Source organism: Anomalospiza imberbis, chromosome 27 (genome assembly GCF_031753505.1).
Source record: "Anomalospiza imberbis isolate Cuckoo-Finch-1a 21T00152 chromosome 27, ASM3175350v1, whole genome shotgun sequence".
NCBI classification, from domain to species: domain Eukaryota; kingdom Metazoa; phylum Chordata; class Aves; order Passeriformes; family Viduidae; genus Anomalospiza; species Anomalospiza imberbis.
Genome location: NC_089707.1, coordinates 3,906,389 through 3,926,958, shown reverse-complemented (window position 1 = coordinate 3,926,958; position 20,570 = coordinate 3,906,389). Strand labels below are relative to the sequence as shown.

At 46.9% G+C, this 20,570-nt stretch overlaps 1 protein-coding gene across 4 annotated transcripts in view; it reads left to right on the top strand.

The window, feature by feature from the left end:
- Positions 1-20,570, top strand: part of KDM4B (lysine demethylase 4B) — a 75,439-nt gene that overhangs the window by 45,543 nt on the left and 9,326 nt on the right. The window contains exons 9-18 of one of the 4 annotated variants that reach the window (XM_068173897.1): positions 783-979; positions 1,452-1,484; positions 4,452-4,621; positions 10,679-11,121; positions 11,598-11,718; positions 14,438-14,616; positions 15,888-16,110; positions 18,892-18,968; positions 19,155-19,210; positions 19,684-19,792. In XM_068173897.1, coding sequence (XP_068029998.1) covers positions 783-979; positions 1,452-1,484; positions 4,452-4,621; positions 10,679-11,121; positions 11,598-11,718; positions 14,438-14,616; positions 15,888-16,110; positions 18,892-18,968; positions 19,155-19,210; positions 19,684-19,792 — 1,608 coding nt within the window. Of the gene's footprint in view, positions 1-782; positions 980-1,451; positions 1,485-4,451; positions 4,622-10,675; positions 11,122-11,597; positions 11,719-14,437; positions 14,617-15,887; positions 16,111-18,891; positions 18,969-19,154; positions 19,211-19,683; positions 19,793-20,570 lie in introns of all 4 variants that reach the window. The other 3 variants (XM_068173898.1, XM_068173896.1, XM_068173899.1) reach the window with 3 other exon arrangements.

The following is a 20,570-nucleotide window of genomic DNA, read 5'->3' as shown; positions in this document are numbered from 1 at the left end:
GCACCTGGGGGGTTCCTGGGTCCTTTTCCATCCTCTACCTTCTTCTGATGAAGTTTATAAAGGCTCATTCTTTGAGACTGACACCAGTGCCCAGGGTGAGAATCCCCTTGCTGCACTCAGTCTGTTGATTCATCACAGCAAAGGGATACATCCAAGGAAAACCACCTTGCAATGGCAGGGGTGTAACTCCAAGTTAGTTTTAATGAGCATATGCCAGTTGAAATGAATAAAGCACATTTTCTCCCACGTAATGGTTTGGATGCAGGTTGTAGTTACTGCAGGGTTTTTATTTCTTCCCTTTTGTGCAGGATTGCTGTGCCATGTCAGGATGTATCATTATGAAGTTTAACTGCCCTGTGCTCTAGGTCAGGCTTTGGTTCCTGTAAGGCTTTTCTGAGTTATGAAGTGGTACCAATAATATCTTTTCAGCCTGGAAAACTCTGCCAGACAGAGGCTGATGGAGGGAACGTGGGCTTGAGGGCAGACTCTGACCTGGGCTAGACCAGACAGAGTAATTGTGTCTAATGCCTGCAGCACAGGACTCGAGCAGTGCCAATCCCAGGAGGCTTTGGCTTGTTGGGGGGCTTAGAGGGAGAACAAAATCCTTGGGAAAGAGTTTTCCACTAGCCTCGAAGAGTATTGGAGTGGCAGCTGGTTTTCCAGGAGCAGGTGGAGCCGAGGCATTGCCAGCAGTGGCCCTTCCAGAAACCCTCTCTAGGCAGCTGTGGGAGAGCAGATTTCCCTCTGGAGGCCCCTGGTGACGCGTGCGGCGTTTCTTGCAGTGCACGTGCCGCAAGGACATGGTGAAGATCTCCATGGACGTGTTTGTCAGGGTGCTGCAGCCCGAGCGCTACGACCTCTGGAAGCAGGGCAAGGACATCGCTGTCCTGGACCACATGAAGCCCACGGCCCTGAGCAGCCCCGAGCTCGACGCCTGGAACGAGACCAAGGCAGAGCTGAAGGCAAAACTGCTCCGCAGGTAAAGACAGGCAGTGTCTGAGCCCTGCCCTGGAGTTTAACTGCTGAGATTGTCAATGCTGCCCTTCTCCACTGGAGATAGTTCAAACTCTTTTATTTTCTTCTTTTTGTTCTTTTCATGCAGTTCCTCGTGTCATTTGTCTGGGGTGATGTGTCCCTCATGGTCCTGTTCCCTTCCCATGTTATAAAAGCACATGCTTTTCAAAGTGGGACACTTTGTGCTCCCTCACATCTCATCTCTTATCCTAGAAGACAAAAAAAAAATCTATGGTGAACATTTAGAGCTTCACTGATCAGAAAGCAGGAGTTTAAAAAAGCCCATCAGTTGCAAAGGGGATTTTATGCATGCCTTTCTGTGCTTCCTTTGATCTTTGTATTAATTTTCTACAAGTCTGTGATTTTTGTGTGTTACAGCATGCTTGAATTGAAAATTTGGCATGCTAACCTTTTCCTGTTGGAATCTTGCTTTATAGGATAGGAGATGAGGAAGAGGACAACAAACACCGGTATGTGACCTCCCTCAGCAATGTCAATCCCTTCATTCTTTTTCCTGGCAAGTTTCTTAAATAGCAGCTCTGGGACTCTTTTCCTCAGTCACTGAGTTTTTTTTTTGTGAAAGCCCCCAGGAAATCTTCAGGCCTTGAGGTTCCTCAGGTTTTGTCTTGGTTTGGATTTCTGTGATCTCCATCACTGGAGAACCTCAACTGTCTCATGGCTCTTCTGGTTTTCCCTCTTGAGCTGCTCTCCTGGGCTGGCAGGGATGTGTGGTGGGAACTGGGGGTGGGGAAAGGGAACTGGTCACTGATAGAAGTGCTGCTGCAGTTTTGTGACTGTTCAGGGTTCCTGATGTAGCTGATGTGCACAGTGTAAGGTACTGTATGAACACCAAGGATTATTTTCCCTCCCTGAGCCTATTACCCAGCAGAGAAGCCTCTCTCTCAGCCTGAGCCTATTGCAAAAGATCCAGGTCCTTTTTTTGCTTATCTGTTCAGTGTTCCCTGGATTATTCCAGCATTATCCTGAAGCAGTTTTGAAGCTGTTCAATACTCCTTAGCTGTACTTTCTCCTGTGCTTATGTCTTTCCAAGACAACGTTTTACTTGAAGCCTGACTTTTCTCAGCAGGATGGAGGGAGGGGATTCACCTCTGCCCAAACCTTCACAGTTGTAGCTACTTAATTTAAGTCACTTTGTGGTCTGTTCTTCAAAGAGTACAAACGCTGCTTTTTTGTCAGCCCTCTTGGAAAAATGGAGCTTTTAAACTCTGCAGAGAGGTGTTATTTCTTCTCTAAGGTCAGTCAGACTTGGTTACCTTAAAAAACCCAACTTTGTTTACTTTATGGCTTCAGCAAGAGACTGTTTTAGTCCAGTCCCCATTTCATTTCTGGTGTGTGAATTCTGTCAGACACAGAACAGCTTCACTTCTGGAAGTGCTCAGCCTTCAGCCTGTAGTTCTGGAAGCACTTTCTTTAAATGCTGAGCTTTCTGCCTCTCTCCCCCACAACCCCTGAGTGAGAAGAGCACTGCAAAACAGATAATTTTTTTCTCTCCTCTGAGTATAAAGCTCTGTGGTGTAATTTTTGCCTGGCACTTCCACGCCACAGGAATAAAACACACTTTGCTAAAACCAGCTTGTAACACTTGACTCTACTCCTCCTTCAGCCACAGAACGTTCCAGCTGCAGTGGCAAAGTCTTACAGCTTTATCTTCACCTCCCACCCTACACTCCCCTCCCAGGGAAGGTGGTGTGTTCTTGGAATATGGGAGAGGAGCAGAGCTGATCCTTCTGGGCTCAGCCCCTGTTCCTGCTAATGACTGTCCTGCAGGTGTGAAGGCACCAGCTCTTCTTGGAGGGCCACCATCTGCTCAGAGTCTGGCAATTAGAGGCCCTGTGCATATGGATCAACTTACTTTTCTATTCATCATTCATCTCAGGTTGAATTTTTTTCTCCCTTCTTTGTCAGTTTAAAGGCTGGTTAAGGGCTCTTAACTCTGTTGTGCTCCAAATGTAATTAGCAGCTGAGTTTTCTGGGCTCTGAGGATGGGGACCTGCTTTTTAGCTTTTCTGCACTTTGGGACCGATGAGTAAAGTGTGTTTTAGTCTTTGTCACATGATGATGGATGTGAGGCCATAAGGAAAATGCAGCTTTCAACCGAAGAAGAAATGCCTACATGCTAAAAAAATTGCAAGTTTCTGAATCAGTCCTTTTGGAAGAAGACAGCTTGTTAGATTTAAACCTGAAATTCAAGGAGCAATTCTACAGATTCTGTAAAGCCCCGTGCTGGGGCTGGCTGGGATGGAGTGACTGGGATTTGGGGCTGCACCAGTGCTCATAAGGCTCTGAAGTTTTGGCTGTTGCTCGCACAGTGTCGAGGCTTTATCTTGTCCCACTCTGGCCCAGTGGGACCCTGGGGGTGAGTGAGAGGTGGGGAGGGGACCCAGCTGGCCCTGAGTGGCCAAGGGGAAATTCTGTGCCATAAAATGTTATGGGGAGCAATAAAAACTGGGAGAGAGGAGGAAAGGAGGGGTTTGGTTTCTGAGGTGCCTTTTTTGGGGGCTGGCTGAGCATTGCTCTGCCTGGGGAGGTGGTGAGTGGATTTCCTGGGCTTCTTTATTTCTTTTTCCTTCACTTATTAAACTGCATTTGTCTTGACTTACAAGTTTCTGGCTCTTGTTCTTCCAGTTTTCCCTCCCTGTCCCTCTTGAGCAGTGGGGAGTGTCTGTGAGGGTACAGTTCTCAACCCAAAAATCTTGTCCTGATTTCTGAATTTCCATTCTCTTTGCATTGTGGCTCCTGTAATCTTTGCCTTAGTGGCATTGACTTTAAAAAGAATGAACAGCATTGCTATTGCCTCGTTAGTATTTGTCTGTTCTTATTAATATGCATATTTTTTAGTTAGATTTCTTCAAGGCCTTGGACCTTCTGAATTTACTGCTGAAAAATCACGGACTGCCTATTGATTTTGCTCTGAGCATTCATTATAGTGTGTTTTTGGGAACTGGCAGTGCTGGGTAATGTCTCAGAGCTGGAAGATGATGTTTTGCAGACTTCCAGCAGCTTGCCAAAGGGAGGCAACGGACAGAATGAAAAGAAATAATGGAATGGAGGCAGAGGATGAAAGAGAGATTTAAACAAGTTTTCATGTGTATTTTGAAATACAAGCAAAATAGATTGAAAACACAATTAAAATCACTTTAACTGCAGCTTGTGAGCTTACATTAGTAATGGTAGGAAAAAGCTCTTCAGGAAACCCAGACAATTAATGGCTGCTGTGAATGGATCTTAAATGTTGTGTTATGCAAGGTTCATCTGCTCCCTTTCAGATATCTCTTTTGCCCTGTAGCTATTTTAGCTACCTTGTGTTTTCTCTCCAAAGAAGATCCTTTTGTTTTTTATTCAGCTTTTAAAGTCAGTGATGGTTTTCTATTTTGAAGGCTGTTCTTTTATGTCAAATCACACTTCTGTGCTTTCAGGTCTCACAGAAAAAGGAGTCAACCCAGAAGACACAAAACAGAGGATCAGAAGTCTCTTGGGGATGTCATGGCTATTGAAACTGCCTTGGAAGATGTGAAAGTAAAAGAGGAGCTGAAAAGGGGGCCGGATCTGGAGGAAGAGGAGAGAAGCAAAGGGATGGAGGGAGAAGGTGAGGCCAGACCAGTGAGGAGCTGGGGTGAGCTCTAAAACACCTCTGTGAATAACTTGTCTGCTGCTGTTGGTTTCTGTTGAAATATCAGCAGTTTTTCCCAATATTAAAAACTCACTGAAATATGTCATCATTCACAGCAGCAATTGATTTTTCCCTCTCTTTAAGGATTCAATCCAAATAGCTTTCTTGGCAGGGCTTGAAAATTCTATAGGCTCAAACTATTGCAGGATTGTAAAAAATATATATTGTGTGAGGAATATTTTGAATTATTTCATAGAGAAACAAATAGATGTATTTTTGTGTCCTGCTCTGAAAAAGAATGATTTGTGCACTGCCTTGTGCAATTCCTCTTTCCTTTTCCCCTCCCTTTGTTCCCATTTTTCAGAGGCTGAATCCAGAGAGCCTCAGTTTGGGTGGGATCCACAGCTGCTGCACGAGTCCCACTTGGGTTTCTTCAAGTTTAGCTGGAGCAGGGAAGCTTTTCAGCTTCTTCTGCGTGAAATATTAAACCTTTGCTGGAACTAAAACCAGGCCATGACAACTCCCAGTCCTTTGGGATTCCTTCTGCACACCCAGTCCCCAGGCCTGTACACACCCTTTGTGCAGGGGGCTCTTTCTGTGGCACCTTTTCCTTGGCTGTGTAGAAAAGGTTGGAGTTCTTGCTGGGGAAAAGCTGCTTTTTCCCCCCTGATGTGTGGTTAAGTGGTTTTTGTGTCTGTGACACACTCACTCCCTCTTTGAGGCTCCTCCAGCACTACTTACTAGGGAATTAATTTGCATCTATTGTATATATCCATTATTTGTTTAGCATTTGGAGAAACTGATGCTGAAAACTGTTTAGAGAACCTTGATAATGATCTTAAAGGAAATCTGTGGAAGCTCTGGGAAGAGAATGGAGGGCTTTGTTCAGTCTCTCAGCTAGACAGTGTATTTTCTCTTTTCTTGAGAAATAAGGAGTTGGAAAACCATTGTTGCACAGTGCAGATACTTAATTTCTATTGCCCTAAGCTTTAGAGCATCAGCAGTGTGTTAAATTGTCTGCTCCTGGCTCTTGTACAAGTTTAACACTTGATGCTTGTAATAAATGGCCCAAAAATGCTGATTTTTCTTTGGAGACGAGAGATAAGTGACAAGGACAGATCTGAGATCATTAGAATGGCCAAGGAATAATGAAAACTCTGTTCTAGCTGAATGGCTTCCAAATCATACACTTCCACTGCTTCTTAAGAGCTCTGTAACTGTTGGCTCAGGAGGGAAAAGCTTATTTTCAGCACTGTTGCAGAAGTGCCACTGGAGCAAACTCCAGCTTGGTGTGGCTGCTCACAAATATTCAGCTTTCCTACTGCAATACAGCAATTAAATCCCAATGACTTCTCTGGTTTTCCACATCCTGCTGTCTACATTGCCTCTCACCAGTGTCTTAGGGTTTCATCTTGAAGAAGAAAACAGCATCTGTTTGGATGGCCCTGCTCGTGGTAATTCTGCTCCCCCCACCTCCTGCACTTCCTTTCTTTATCTCTCTGGTTTTAATTTGACTTCATTTTCTATTACACCAGAAGACATGACCTTGAGAAGGAGAAAGAATGAGATTTCAAAGTAGTCATGGTTCCAAAGTAGGTCTTGTGCTTTGTGTTGGTTATTTGGACAAGCTGAGTATTTATAACTCGAGGTTTTCAGGATTTCTGACCCAGATCCCTTATGGTGTTTACTTTTGGTTTTTATGACTCAGCTTTATATTCATAATTTATTATGTTGCTATTAATATATTTTGAATTTTAGCAGGTTGTCTTGGGACGTTAGGAAGGAGAGTGTTGAGGCTTTGCCCTTGTCTGGGTGTGCTGAGCAGCAGAAATCCTCCTGTGAGTCAGCAGCTCTTCCTTCTGGGGCTGTGCCCAGGAGGGGAACTGCAAACCTGAGTGCCACCTCCAGGCCTGGGGGCTCCAAACCTCCCTGGGCAGCCCCTTCCAAGCCCTCCCCACCATTTCCAGGGAGGAATTCCTGCTGGTGTCCAGCCTGACCCTCCCCTGGTGCAATGTGAGGCCGTTCCCTCTCCTCCTGTCCCTGTTCCCTGTTCCCAGCCCGACCCCCCCAGCTGTCCCCTCCTGTCAGGAGTTGTGCAGAGACAGAAGGTCCCCCCTGAGCCTCCTTTTCTGCAGGCTGAGCCCCTTTCCAGCTCCTCAGCTGCTCCTCAGTTTCCAGAGGTCTGTTGAGGATTCAGATTGTCCCTGGACAGGCAGCACAGCGCTGCCACACGTGTTCCTTGTGTCACCTTGTGTCACCTTGTGTCACCGGCAGTTCCTTGTGTCCCACCCACACCTGCCATCCTCCTGCAGTGGAAGGACAGGAAAGACATTTAATCTACCTGTGCATGTGTGCCTTCAGATCCTTTTCCTTCCTGGAAGTGTTCAGGATAGCCAGATAGGCTCTTGGAATTTTTCCTCCCATTTTCCTGGCTTCTGATTCCATAGATTCACTTGCAAACTCGTTTGTTCATCTTAATGCAAAAACTTTCAAGCACAGTTCTCAGTGCCAGCTGCTGTCAAATTACCCTTTAGAAGTCAATAAAGCTGGTGAATGGCATTTGTGGTGCTGTTGGGGAGAGAATTCTTGGAGTGTATAGAGAGTAAATATGATCTGGTTTTGTGCAACTGGGGAGAAATCCAATTTGCCTTTCATTCAATATGTTTGTTTCTCTAAGGAAATTCAATATTCCTTTCTCTGTGATAGAACAAACCAGTTTATCTGATGGACTGCCTACATGAGTACAACTATAATTATTTGAGCTGGACTTGTTCCCATTTTTATAAGTTAGTGTAAATAAAGTGATCAGACTTCTGGGAGATGCTTGGGTTAAGGTGATCCCTAGGGGATTTCAGCAGGGATTTTGGCACTTTATCCTGTTGTGGGATTATTCACCCTTCTTCATGCAGAAACCTCTATTATGTGATGGTTATGCTGATTTTCCATTCTTGGGTTGGGCTGGTCAGGTTTGGTGTAGCCTGAAGTGGAGGGGTGTCAGGGCTCACCCCCAGATTGGGGTGACCCTGAAAGATGGAAAAGTCTCTCCTCCAACCTGTGCCTCTAAAGAAAGGCTCAGTAGTCTTCAGTGGTCCGTTCTCAAGGTAGTTTTTGTGTGTTATCTAAAAGATTTCTCCCTGAGCTGCTGCGGTCCGTTCAGCAGTCAGGAGAGGGCACACACTGACTCCCAGGGGGCCGGTGCCCTCTTTTATATCACACATTGAGTGTTAAATGTTTATGGTTTTACCCCAATGCCCATCACCTGTATTGAACAGTGACTTTCTACTCTAAACCAATCTGTGAGTGCCAACATCACCAAGAACATGGAGGTTAGGAAGGAGAAAGAAGGAGGACAGGGCACACCCAAGTCCCTCCATCTTAGAACTTCTGACCCCCATGTACAAAACTCAGACCCCTCTGTACAAGGCCTAAACCCCCCCTGTACAGCACTCAAAAACTCTTCCTCTCACTTTGTGACTACTTCTACTATAACATCTAAACTTTTGTGATTTCTTGTTCTTCCTGCAAGGTTGGTAAATTGTTCCATGGATCAGGTTCAAAGCCACAGGGGTCTGTGGCTGCACTCCGGGGTCTGAAATGCTTCTGACCTGGGCCTGGAACATCCAAGAGTGTCCAAGGGACATTCTGGGTTCTGACAGAGGGGTCTGGGTGGGTTGGGGTTGGTGAAACTTCTTCACTGGGGTGAACAGGCTGTCCCTGATGATCCCAACCTTGAGACCCCCCCTCAGTGGAGAGCAGGAATGTTAATCACTGCTCTAAAATGGGAGTGTGTGAATCCCTTCACAGAGAAGAGAGGTGGGGAAGACTTTCACAGGCCAGTTCTGCCTCTGGTGACAATACTGGGATGTTTATCTGCTCAAGAAGTGTTGTCACATCCGCGAGAGCTGTGCAGATAAACTGAGTGACAGTGAGCTGGGGGAAACAAGGACATGGGTGTGAGTAAAAGATATCTCAGGATCCAGCTGAGCTCCGTGCTGCACCTGATTTATGCTTCAAAAGCATTTTTTAAAAAAGCTTGATAGCAGAAATCTTTGGGCAATAATGATTCAAGTATCTTTGTTCAGTTCTTCATTTCCTGGGGCTGTTGGGTGCATTGACACACAGTAATACCCAGATGAGAGCTGTGCTTGCAAACACAGGGAGCAGCAAACTACTAAAACAGAATAGGGGTCTCCAAGCTCTGTTGATTGCACTTCCTTATCAGCACAAAAAAAAAAAAATCTGAGCACACCTCCTGATGTATGTCTTTATTTATATACACATTTATTCATATATAGCACAGAAATGCACAAGTGTACACTTGTAATGTACAAGTGTATTTCTGTGCTAATATAAATATACAGAAAAATAGATTAGAAAAGGAAAGCGTAAAGATAAAAAAATACTGTTTAAAATATTTATTTTATTAATGATACAAAAATATTTAATTCCTGCACACCAGTGGATGGTTTTGTGCCCCTGACTTAGGAGGACAAAAAACTTGAAGCACAGAGTCATGGCTAATGTGACATATTACAGGTTTTTTGGCACACTGTCCAGTTTCCTAGGGATTTAGATATTTTCCCTGCAGGAAACGCTGCTTTTAGTAGCCTTTGTGTTCCAGTCAGGAATTTAACAGTCCATAGAAATGACACAAGAATTTTCTTTCTGAAGTGGCTTCTTTAGGTCAGTGCTGAGGCACCGCTGAATGTGTGCAGCTTTCACAGTGCCCGTTGGAAAGCAATAAAGCAATAATTCCATGATGGAATGTGCCAGCCCAGCAAAGAGCTCTGGGAAGGCAGGGAAATGCTGAATTCCATGGTGGAACGTGCCAGCCCAGCACAGAGCTCTGGGAAGGGAGAGAAAGCAATATTCCATGATGGAACATGCTAGCCCAGCACAGAGCTCTGGGAAGGGAGAGGAAACAATATTCCATGGTGGAATGTGCCAGCCCAGCACAGGGTTCTGAGAAGGGAGGGAAATGCTGAATTCCATGGTGGAACGTGCTAGCCCATCACAGGGTTCTGAGAAGGGAGAGGAAACAATATTCCATGGTGGAATGTGCCAGCCCAGCACTGAGGTCTGAGAAGGGAGGGAAATGCTGAATTCCATGGTGGAACATGCTAGCCCATCACAGAGCTCTGAGAAGGGAAGGAATTGCTGAATTCCATGGTGGAATGTGCTAGCCCATCACAGAGCTCTGGGAAGGCAGGGAAATGCTGAATTCCATGGTGGAACGTGCTAGCCCAGCACAGGGCTCTGAGAAGGGAGAGGAAACAATATTCCATGGTGGAACGTGCTAGCCCAGCACAGGGTTCTGAGAAGGGAGGGAAATGCTGAATTCCATGGTGGAATGTGCTAGCCCATCACAGAGCTCTGGGAAGGGAGGGAAATGCTGAATTCCTTGGTGGAACATGCTAGCCCATCACAGAGCTCTGATAAGGGAAGGAATTGCTGAATTCCATGGTGGAACGTGCTAGCCCATCACAGGGTTCTGAGAAGGGAGAGGAAACAATATTCCATGGTGGAATGTGCCAGCCCAGCACTGAGGTCTGGGAAGGCAGGGAAATGCTGAATTCCATGGTGGAACGTGCTAGCCCATCACAGAGCTCTGGGAAGGGAGGGAAATGCTGAATTCCATGGTGGAATGTGCCAGCCCAGCACAGAGCTCTGGGAAGGCAGGGAGATGCTGAATTCCATGATGGAACATGCCAGCCCATCACAGGGCTCTGGGAAGGGAGGGAAATGCTGAATTCCATGGTGGAACATGCTAGCCCATCACAGAGCTCTGAGAAGGGAAGGAATTGCTGAATTCCATGGTGGAACGTGCTAGCCCAGCACTGAGCTCTGGGAAGGCAGGGAAATGCTGAATTCCATGGTGGAACGTGCTAGCCCAGCACAGGGCTCTGAGAAGGGAGAGGAAACAATATTCCATGGTGGAACGTGCCAGCCCAGCACAGAGCTCTGGGAAGGCAGGGAAATGCTGCATTCCCAGAATTTGGCGTGGGGGTTCAGTGTCGCCTTTCTCTCCAGCAGGGGAGTGCAAGGCCAAGGCGCGGCCCCCGAAGGCCAAGGGCGAGCGGAAGAAGAAGCAGCTGTTCCCCCCTCAGCCCCCCGTGCCGCCGCCGGGGCCCATCCCGGCCCCCCAGCCGCCTCCCGAGGCCGGCCCGGGGGGGGCAGCACGGCCCCCGGGGCCCCCCTCAGCCCCGGGCACGGAGCAGGGCCGGCCCGCGGCTCCCCTGAACGTGGTGCAGCCCTCGGAGGCGCCGGCCGAGGAGGACGACTTCAAGCCGCGGCCCATCATCCCCATGCTGTACGTGGTGCCCCGCAGCAAGAAGGTGGTGTTCGACAAGGAGCACATGTCCTGCCAGCAGGCCTTCGAGCAGTTCGCCACGCAGAAGGGGCTGGGCTGGCGCGAGCAGGGCCCCGGCAAGGAGCAGGACGGCGCCGAGGCGGAGCGCGCCGAGCTCGCGGCGGAGGTCAGTGGCTCGCAGGCTGCCGTGGCTGGCGTGAGGACAGCTCCAAGGTCAGGCTGGGTGCAAGCACCACCTGGTCTAGAGGTGTACAACCCTGTGGCAGGGTTGGGACTGGATGGTCTTTGGGGTCCCTTCCAACCCAAACCAGTCTGGGATTCTATGAGTCGCAATTTCCGTGGAGTTCCCAGCTGTGTATGTGGTTGAGCAGACTTTTCGTGAGCTGATGGAATTGGCAGCTTGCAGATGTTCTGAGGCTGGCCTGATTTGAAGAAAACTCTGTAGTTTACCCAACTTCTTAAGAGTTGGTGTTGGCTTTTATCTGCTCCAGGAAATTGGCCCGGAAGGCTTCAGTGGTTCAGCCAAAAGGCAGAGAAAAGTTTGCTGTGTGAATCCAAGAACTCTCTATGACAGGGGTTCTGCCTCTCTTGTCCTGTTCCCTCCTTCGGGGTGTCCATCCAGCTTGTTGTGCTTCCTTCCAGGCTGCTTCTGCCTTCTCCAAGATGAAGATGGAGATCAAGAAGAGCCGCCGGCACCCGCTGGGCAAGCCCCCGACACGCTCCCCGCTGTCCGTGGTCAAACAGGAGACCTCGAGTGATGAAGGTGAGTGAGCAGCACCAGGGACCCGTGGATGTCCTTTGTGAGCCAGGGAATTGCTGAAGCCTTTGACAAAACTGGGTGGCCTGAAAGTCTGTGTTACACGTAGCTGGTAGGAAATGCAGCGTGTTCCCGTTTTGATAACCCAGCTGGAAACAAAACTCCTCCGTGGGAGGTGTCACTTCTCACCTCCCACCCTTTTTTCACTCAAGAAAAATATTTTGCTGGCTGCAGAATGAGGCAGCGTTTTGGGCAAAGGGAAAAAAGAGTTTGCAGAAAATATCTTAAAGGCAAAGCTCTGTTTTGGATATTGCAGTGGGATGAGAGCTGTTCCCCTCGGAGGCAGTGGAGGTCAGATCTGCTCTCATGTGTGTGAGGAAAGTCAGTTCTAACCTTTTGCTTGTGTCCTAATTCACATCAGTGTTGGGGTCCAGCTTTCCTTGGCAGATGAAGAAATGAGAATTAAAATGTTTTTTGGTTTTTAACTGTACATCACTGATTCTTCTTTCCCCACACTTCAGTCCCTAACAGTCTGGACCGAGGGGAAAGAAAAGATTCTTACCTCTCAGCTCTGTTTTGTGGTGTAATTTCCCACTTTGAGGCGTTTTCCACATTACTCAGAATATGGACAATCCCCCAGCAAAGAGCTTTTGTGTGCTGGGTCATGCATGTGGGTGTAGCTGGCAGTCCCTGCTCACAACTCCTCATTCCAAAGGACATCATCTTTCCTGTTCACTCTCCTTCAGGAGTGCATCCATTGTTTTTAGAGCAGCCTCCTGCAGGAAGAGCTTCTCCTGAGCACACAGAGCTCCTTCCCTCACCAAGGAGGATGCATTTGATGCCTTCCAAGTGTGTAACATGGAGTGAAGTGTGCAGAGGCAGCTGAGACTTGTTATGTTGTTTTGGTGTGAGACCTTGGAACCAGCTCTGTGCTGGAGGATCCTCATTAGGCGGATTCTTCTCACTGCTTTGACTTGTTGGATGGTGTTTGGGGGCTTGGCTGGTGGAGCAGGAGCAGCTCTTGTGGAAGCTGGCATTTCTTGGGGACTGATTTACAGCTCTGCTGGGCAAAATCTGATCAAACAGATTTTTCCCACCCCACCAGGGAATAGAGGCAGCTCTCTGCACCCCGGGCTTTTTCAGGGAATGATGTGCAGGATGATCTGCAGGAGGAACAGTGAGCATGTAAATTAAGGGAACGCACATGTTACACAAAGATTCAGCCCAGACAAGTTGTTTGCAACGTGGGAGCCATCCTGAATGCCTTGTGTCCCCCTGGATCCATCCTGGGAGGAGCCAAGGTGATAGCACACGACAGTCATTCCCTTTCTTCTCTCCCTCTGTCACTCTGGATTAAGCAGCTGGTTTCACTGATTTCACTGGTGTCATAAATCCTGGTCTGTCACCTGATGTGCCTTGACTGGAATTTGGAGAAATGTGGGTTTTGATACATGTCTTAGAAATAAACACTTTTTAGAGGGTAACCCTCAGACAAAATGTGATAGAGCCACACACCCAGCACTCATCACCTCAAAAAAGGGATTCATCAAACACAATAAAATTTCCACATTGTCTGACAAATACGTTATGACCAACATTTAAAATCTGAGATGTAAACTCAGCCATTAACATTTTACTCCAAGTTCCTTTTATCCTTTTAGGTAACCCAAGAGTCAGAAAACCTTTAAAGGGAGGGAGAACTGGGGAAGAGACTTAGACTTGTAGAGCAGAACATAAACTGCTTATTTCCAGTAATTAACAGTGAAGCAGTGAACAATTTGGTTTAATGTGCTGAGCTCTGGGGATAATGTTCTTCCAAGATGTTTTTGAGTTCCCTGTTCTTTTGGAAACTTTGCAGATTGGTGATGCAGGGAATGATTTACATTCAGCCTTGTGTGGAAAATGTCTTTAACACTTAACAGTGACTCAAAACTCCTTCATAAGGAAGGGTAAGAAACTCAGACCCCCAGACTGCCACAAATGGATTCTGCAGTGGTTTAATCATGAAATGCCAAGGACCTTTTTAAGGTTTATAAAATAAGGAATTAGCAAACTGATTAGCAGGAGCAGTCGCTGGCAGAGCTCTGGCAGAGGGAGGGATGGTGGGGAGTGCAGGTGGGAGGTTCAGTGGTGTGGGAATGGCTGTACCAGAACACTGAACCCCAGCCAGGGTCAGTGTGGGCAGGGCGGCTCTGGGATGCACCTTGGGAGGGTTGGGTTGGCCTGGGGGGTGGGAACTGGGAGCTGGCCTGGCCACAGCACCACCAGCTGCATCCCCACCTCCCAGAGCATGCAGCTCCCTGCTGGGGGCAGGAAAGGGGCATTTCCTTGCACTGGCATCATGTGTTTTGAACTTACCAAAAGTCAAATTAAATCTTCATGAAAAGGATGGTGGAGGTTTCCCAGCTGGAAAGGGGAGGGAGTTACAAAGGCAATAAATCTCCATTCTGTCCTTCCTCGTGGCCTGTTCCTTCAGGTCACTGCTGTCCCTGTCTTGAGTATTCTATCCCCAAAGGGGATTCCTGTCCATTTAAAGAAGTATTTGGGGCATAGGCATATGGGAGGCCATGGAGAGTCGAATGTTTTTGTTTATTGCACTTCTTGTGTTGTTGAGACCTGAGCTGTTTAATTCACCCTTGGCTCCTTTTGCCTCTTCTAACCATAAACTCTTTTGTCTTTACTTACTGCTCATTGTTTTGGGATTTTTTTTTCCTTTTCATTCTAGAAATGTTTCCATTTTCTGGAGAGGAAGATATGAGTGATCCAGAGGCTTTGAAATCTTTACTTTCCTTCCAGTGGAAGAACAAAGCACTTAATTTCCCAGCTGAAAGGAAGTTCAATGCAGCTGCTGCCCTGAGTGAGCCATACTGTGCTGTCTGCACCCTCTTCTACCCCTATAACCAGGTAATTCCTCATCACAGAGACAGGGAATCATTAAGGTTGGAAAAGACCTCTAGGATCAAGTCCAGCTATCACTCCCCCACCACTGTGTTCACCCTAAAGCCATGTCCCCCACTCTGTTATCCATGTGTTTTTTTTTGGGATAGTGACTCCACCAGTTCCCTGGGCAGCCTGTGCCATTGCCTGACCACACCTTCCATGAAGAGATTTTCTCTAATGTCTCATTTAAACCTCTGACACTGCTCAGATGGGTGAGTTAGGATGCAGACATTTCTGATACAGACAAACCCATACAAATTTGCACACCAAAGAAATGTGTTTGGATTTGGCAGTGGCTGGAGCCTTTTTTGTTATCTTTCCTGGCTTCTCTGGCTTGCTCAGTGTTCATTTTGAAATCACACTGAAAGAGCTTTGCAAACACAGTTCCATGCAGAGAAAAGTCACACCAGGCTCCTGTTTCCATACAGGCCTGACTTGCTGAATTTATGCAAACAAGCCACAAAATAAAAATTTACTGAGTAAGCACATCTATCACCTTTTTTTGGAAACTACCAATATGCTTTGGGAGATGTTATGAGCAGAAAGGCAAAATTCATCAGATGAATTAGTTATTTGTGCAGTTGTGCATTGATTTGTTCTCACATAAAGCCAAATCTGGCTTTGTGTGCCCACCAGGAATTCGTGCCTTAGATACTTGTAGCTGTGTTGGAAGCTTTTCCTGAGGAAAGCAGAACCCACCTCCCCCTTCAATAAAATCCCTTGATTTATTATACAGACTGAAAATAAAATATCTGTTCCGATTGCTGGCTGTTGTGAGGAAAACTGGGTGCAGCTGAGCTGGTTTTATTCATTGCTTTTAACCCTGTCTGCTACCAGAAACCTTGAGATGTCCTTCAGGAGAACTTCTTGCAGGAAAAGTAGGGAAGGATGCCAAGGGGATGGGAGAGGGGGAGGGAAGGCTTTGCTTTTAGCAATGTTTTCCTTTTTATTTTTCCTTGGTGTTTTCAGCTGCAATTTAGGAATTTAGATTTTTGCAGAAGAAAACCAGGAAAAGCTGTTCATTATTCTAATGCTTCTTTGAGCTTCCACAACAAATTACAGATCCCAGTCGATGCCCGAGGAAGAGGGGGAGAAGCAAGGGGGGGAAATCAGGATTTTAGGCCGTTTTTGGGTGTCAGGTGTTGAGTGACTTTTTTGCAAGGGGAGTGCTCAGAGTGGAAAGTGAAAACCATGGCCAGGAAGAGGTGGTTCCAGTGATGGGGTTTTCTCTGCAGTCCTCACAGGTGGAGAAGGAAGCTGCCCCCATCTCCACAGGGGAGCCGTCCTCGTTCGTGCACCTTTCCAAGTGTGGGCAGAAGACCAAGCCCCTGATCCCAGAGATGTGCTTTACCTCAAGTGGAGAAAACACCGAGCCCCTTCCTTCAAATTCCTACATTGGAGAGGATGGAACCAGTCCCTTGATATCCTGTGCCAAATGCTGCCTGCAGGTTCATGCTAGTGAGTGTTTCACCTTCCCCAAAGCCTTCGGGTCCTGAGAGACTCAGGAGTCTGTGTGTTGCTGTATTTGAGTTCCTTCTCGGCAGGTTTGTATCCTGTCACTCCCATTTTTATGTTTCTTGGTACAAGGATATCAGGAATCCCAGAAAGGTTTGTGTTGGAAGCACCTTAAAGCTCATCCAGTTCCCATCCCCTGCCATGGGCAGGGAACCTTTCAAAGCACATCTGTGTATTCAAGTCCATCTTGGCAGTCACTGATCTTAAAAATACACACCAATATTCTTTTTACTGCTTATTTTGTTGGCTGATTCTTCTCTGTCTCACAGAAAAGATTCTTTCTTTTGATACCTTTCATTTTTTTGTAATAAAGCAGAACTCAAAGGCTTTATTGCACTCTTTTCTCTCACATATTTCGTTCCAATATTGTTCTGCTGGGGGAGGCTATATTGTTCCTGCATGCAGCAGAGATTATGGAGTAGTTTGAGATCTATTTTATTAGTGTCTCTGATAGTGTTTGTAGTAATGGCACTTGATTACAAAAGGGAACATATGTCTGTTTGCTTCCCTGATAGTTATGTCTAAAAGAAGATCTGATTAATCCTGGTGGAGTGTACCTTCGTGGAGATTGTACAGGCTCCAGTTAACATTTGTGACGAATTACTGTTCAGCTGTTTGATCTTGACAGATGGGGAATCTTATTTGACTTGCATCAGCTGGAATTACTTTTGTTGTTCCAGTTTTAGAGTCTGCAGGTCCCCATGCAGCTCGGCAGGGCTGGGGAACTGGAAGGGAACTTTTGTTTCTGTGCTGAATCCTCGATTATGGTCATTTCTGGCTAATCAGGCCATGGGATGCAGAGTGCGTGTGAGGAGGAAGATTTCATCCTGCCTTCACAATTCAGGGCTGCTGCATCTTGTCCATCCTTAGGCCTGCAATAGTCCAGTCTATCAGGATGGTTTCTGTGGCCAAGTTCTGTTTAAGGACAGAGGGGTATGGACAAGATGATCTTAATCTGCAGGCTCAGACCTGAGATCCATCTTTTTTTAGAGAGACTCAGTTTTATATTTTGGCTGTACTCTCCCCTTGAGGGTAGGACAGGACAGGTGTTAAATCTGATGGAGGCTCCAGTGCCTGGTTGTTTCCTTGTGCTCTGTGACATCCCTTTGACTTTGCTGCAGAGAATCCATTTGCTTTTATTGCAGGATTGCAGTGGTGAGATGTATTTTGGCTGACTAAAACCAGCTGGCAGCCTGTGTGTTCTTGGGAAGTGCCCTCTCAAACTGTGCTGGGTTCCAACAGCCAGGCCCTACAGAGAGGGGAAGGTTTGGGAAGGTTTCTGGACTTTTGAGGCACTGACAAAATCCATTAAAAAAGCATATTTTTCTTGGATTATCCTTATGGGACAACCTGGGGTTCAGTAAATGGGACTGTTCTGCCCTTACACAATCACTGAGGTTGGAAAAAACCTTTGAGGCCAGATGTCAGCCCAGCATCACCACCCTGCCCACCAGTAGCCATGTCCCCAGATGCCACATCCATGAATGTTTTGAACACTTCCAGAGATGGTGATTCCACCTCTGCCCTGGGCAGGCTGTTCCAGTGCTTTACAACCCTTTCCATGAAGACATTTTTCCTCTAAACCTTTTTCAATCTAAACCTCCCCTGGTGCAGCTTGAGGCTGTGCTCAGAGTCTGGCTCTCCCTCAGCTCAATTTTGGACTGAACACCCCTGTCCCTGTTCTAGGCCTGGGTGGAATTTGCTGCCCTGATTTGCCATATGATGAAAAGAGACCTGAGAAGTGGAGAGCAGCTGCAGATCCATAGTATTGACTTTTTTTGACATGCTGTTTATCTGGTTAAGTGGATGATATTTATAAATCAGGCTGTGGTAGCAATCCCAGTACTTTCTGAATGTCTTCTTTTAAGTTTAATTCAGTAATTTGAGATTGTTGTTCCCAGCTGAAATTTTCTGTTCAGTTTGTTAGGAGAGGTGAAGGCTGGATGAGATTTTTTTAGGAGGGATAGAGGCTGGGTGGAACGAGCTGTGTGTTAGTTGAGATGCTTATCTTCAATTTTCCACTCACTTTACAAGCTTGCAGGAATCACATAGATCTACTTTTCCAAAACTGTATTTGTGTCTTTTCTCTGTTGTTTCAGTGACAAACCTCAGTGCCTTTTATAGCATTTTGAGGACTTTTTTTGTTCTTATTTCCCTGTCTTTATAATGGGCATAATACCACTTTACTATTTTAGTGTTGTTGTAGGAGGATTTGGTGCTTGCATGTAACAGTAATTGATGCTCTGTAAAATGAAATGTTTTTAACACTTCCTATAACCATAAATTAAATACTGTTAACCATGTGGAATGCAGGTATTTAATTTCCTTGCAGTATTATTAGGCTTGTCCTTCCTCATAACACCACACAGCAAAAGTAGCTGCTTCAACCTTGCCAAAATTCAACGCCCTTCCCTGTTTGGATGTGTGAGTGCACTCCAGCAGTGGTGGCATCACCTTGGAGCCCAGTTCCTGCCTAAAGAAACCGAGTCTTGCTGTTGTAGTCCTTAGAAAAGTGAAAAACAAACGTGAGGGTTACCTGTGGTGGGGGGTCTTGGTTTGTTTGTTATCAGACCTGCTGGTCCCAATTCCGATTTTGTCGGAGCCTGTGGAATACAGTTCCTCAAACGCTCTCAAAGTTGCTTCTGAACTGAAAAATCATGGAGTCAAACTAAGAAGTGCTGTGAAAGGCCTGCTCTGACGAGGCTGTGGCTCTGTTTGTTGCAGGCTGTTACGGGATACGCCCGGAGCTGGTGAACGAGAGCTGGTCGTGCTCGCGGTGCTCGGCCGGCGCCTGGGCAGCGGTAAGGACTGCACACAGCACCCTTCCCACTGGCACTGCTGGCATCACTCACTGCCTAACACACATGGGTGGTGGGAGGATTCACGTTGCCTTTGACATCCCAGGTGGGGTGTAGTCACTTTCTGGGGAGGATGAACAGCCTGGCAGAGCTTTTGGGTCGCGTGCTGAAGGAGTTGTGTTCCCGCAGGAATGTTGCCTGTGCAATCTCAGGGGAGGAGCTCTCCAGATGACCACTGATGGCCGGTGAGTGCTGGTTCTGAGTGTGTTTTCCTTCCATACTGCACCTTATCTCATTGTCTTGTGAATTTGTTCTTAATGCTCAGGGTAGCAGCAAGTTTTGGGGTTCTGGAGGAACTGCTCCTTGTTGACTTGGCAGGATGAGCCCAAGTGACTGTGCTGCCCTACACTGCACCAGGCTGCTCGACAGCAGAGCTTCTGAACTCCTGCTGAATGTGGTTGTTTCTCAGAGAAAAGTCTTCTCAGACAATGTTTAGCACTGTGCAATATCAGGTGTAGAAGAAGGTTGATCTCTGTTGTTCCCGAGACATTTACCTTGTGCCACCCTGATTAACAGTCAATTGGGAGCGTTGCCAAGGCTGCCAACCCCAGGAAATGTGCTTCGATGCTGAGGGAGGCAGGGAAATGCTAACTGCCCTCCTGAGCATTTCATTCAAATGATGGCAGGCCCTGATTTGTGTCTTCACTTTGCTCCCCAGGTGGGTCCACGTAATCTGTGCTATTGCTGTCCCCGAGGCGCGTTTCCTCAATGTCATAGAGCGTCATCCTGTGGATATCAGCGCCATCCCCGAGCAGAGGTGGAAACTGGTGGGTGTCTTTCACTGGGGCAGTGTTTGGGAACAAGAGGCAAAGGGAAAAGATGTACCTGGACAGAAAATCATTGTGTGGGTTCGTGAAGCAGCTGAGGTTGGAGGTGATCTCGCTCTCATTTCCAAACAAAAGCCGCATCGTTTGTGTCTGCTGAGCTCTGTCAGTGCTTTGACACACAACCAGCTCTGATTTCCAGATGTGCCTGTACTCTCTGGGTGTGTGGCGTACCCTGGGCAGAGTCTGGGACTCCTTCCCACCTGCAGTCAGGTGTAAAGGGCCTGAAAGCTCCGTTTACTCTGAGTACTGCACAGCAGCAGTGCAGAGGGACGTGGTGACTAGAGAGAATCTGACTCGTTCATCTCTTAATTCACCTTTCCTTACAGCATTTCTCTTTTTCTATCAAGAAATCTCTTGTAGAAATGAATAAACATTCCTGTGACCCTGACTGCAAGGCAAGACTGCAAGGATTTTAATACAAGCCCAGCTCCAAGTTGTTATTTAGCTGTGTGGCCTCATCCGAGGGATTAGTAATGGACGATTCATTAGCTCAGAGCAATTTATCTTAATGTTAGTTAATGCTCCATCACTATAGTGTGTTATTGCAAAATAAATTGTGCTTTTGCTGCTTTTTTGGTACAGAAGTCAGCTGGGTGACACAGTGTGGGATGGGGAAGGTGCTGGAGCAGTGATAGATGGGTTGGTGCTGATGGATTCGTTAACAGAGCTGCTACTTAGTGCAGCGAGCCCGGGTGAGAGATTAGGAGGAACCTATCCC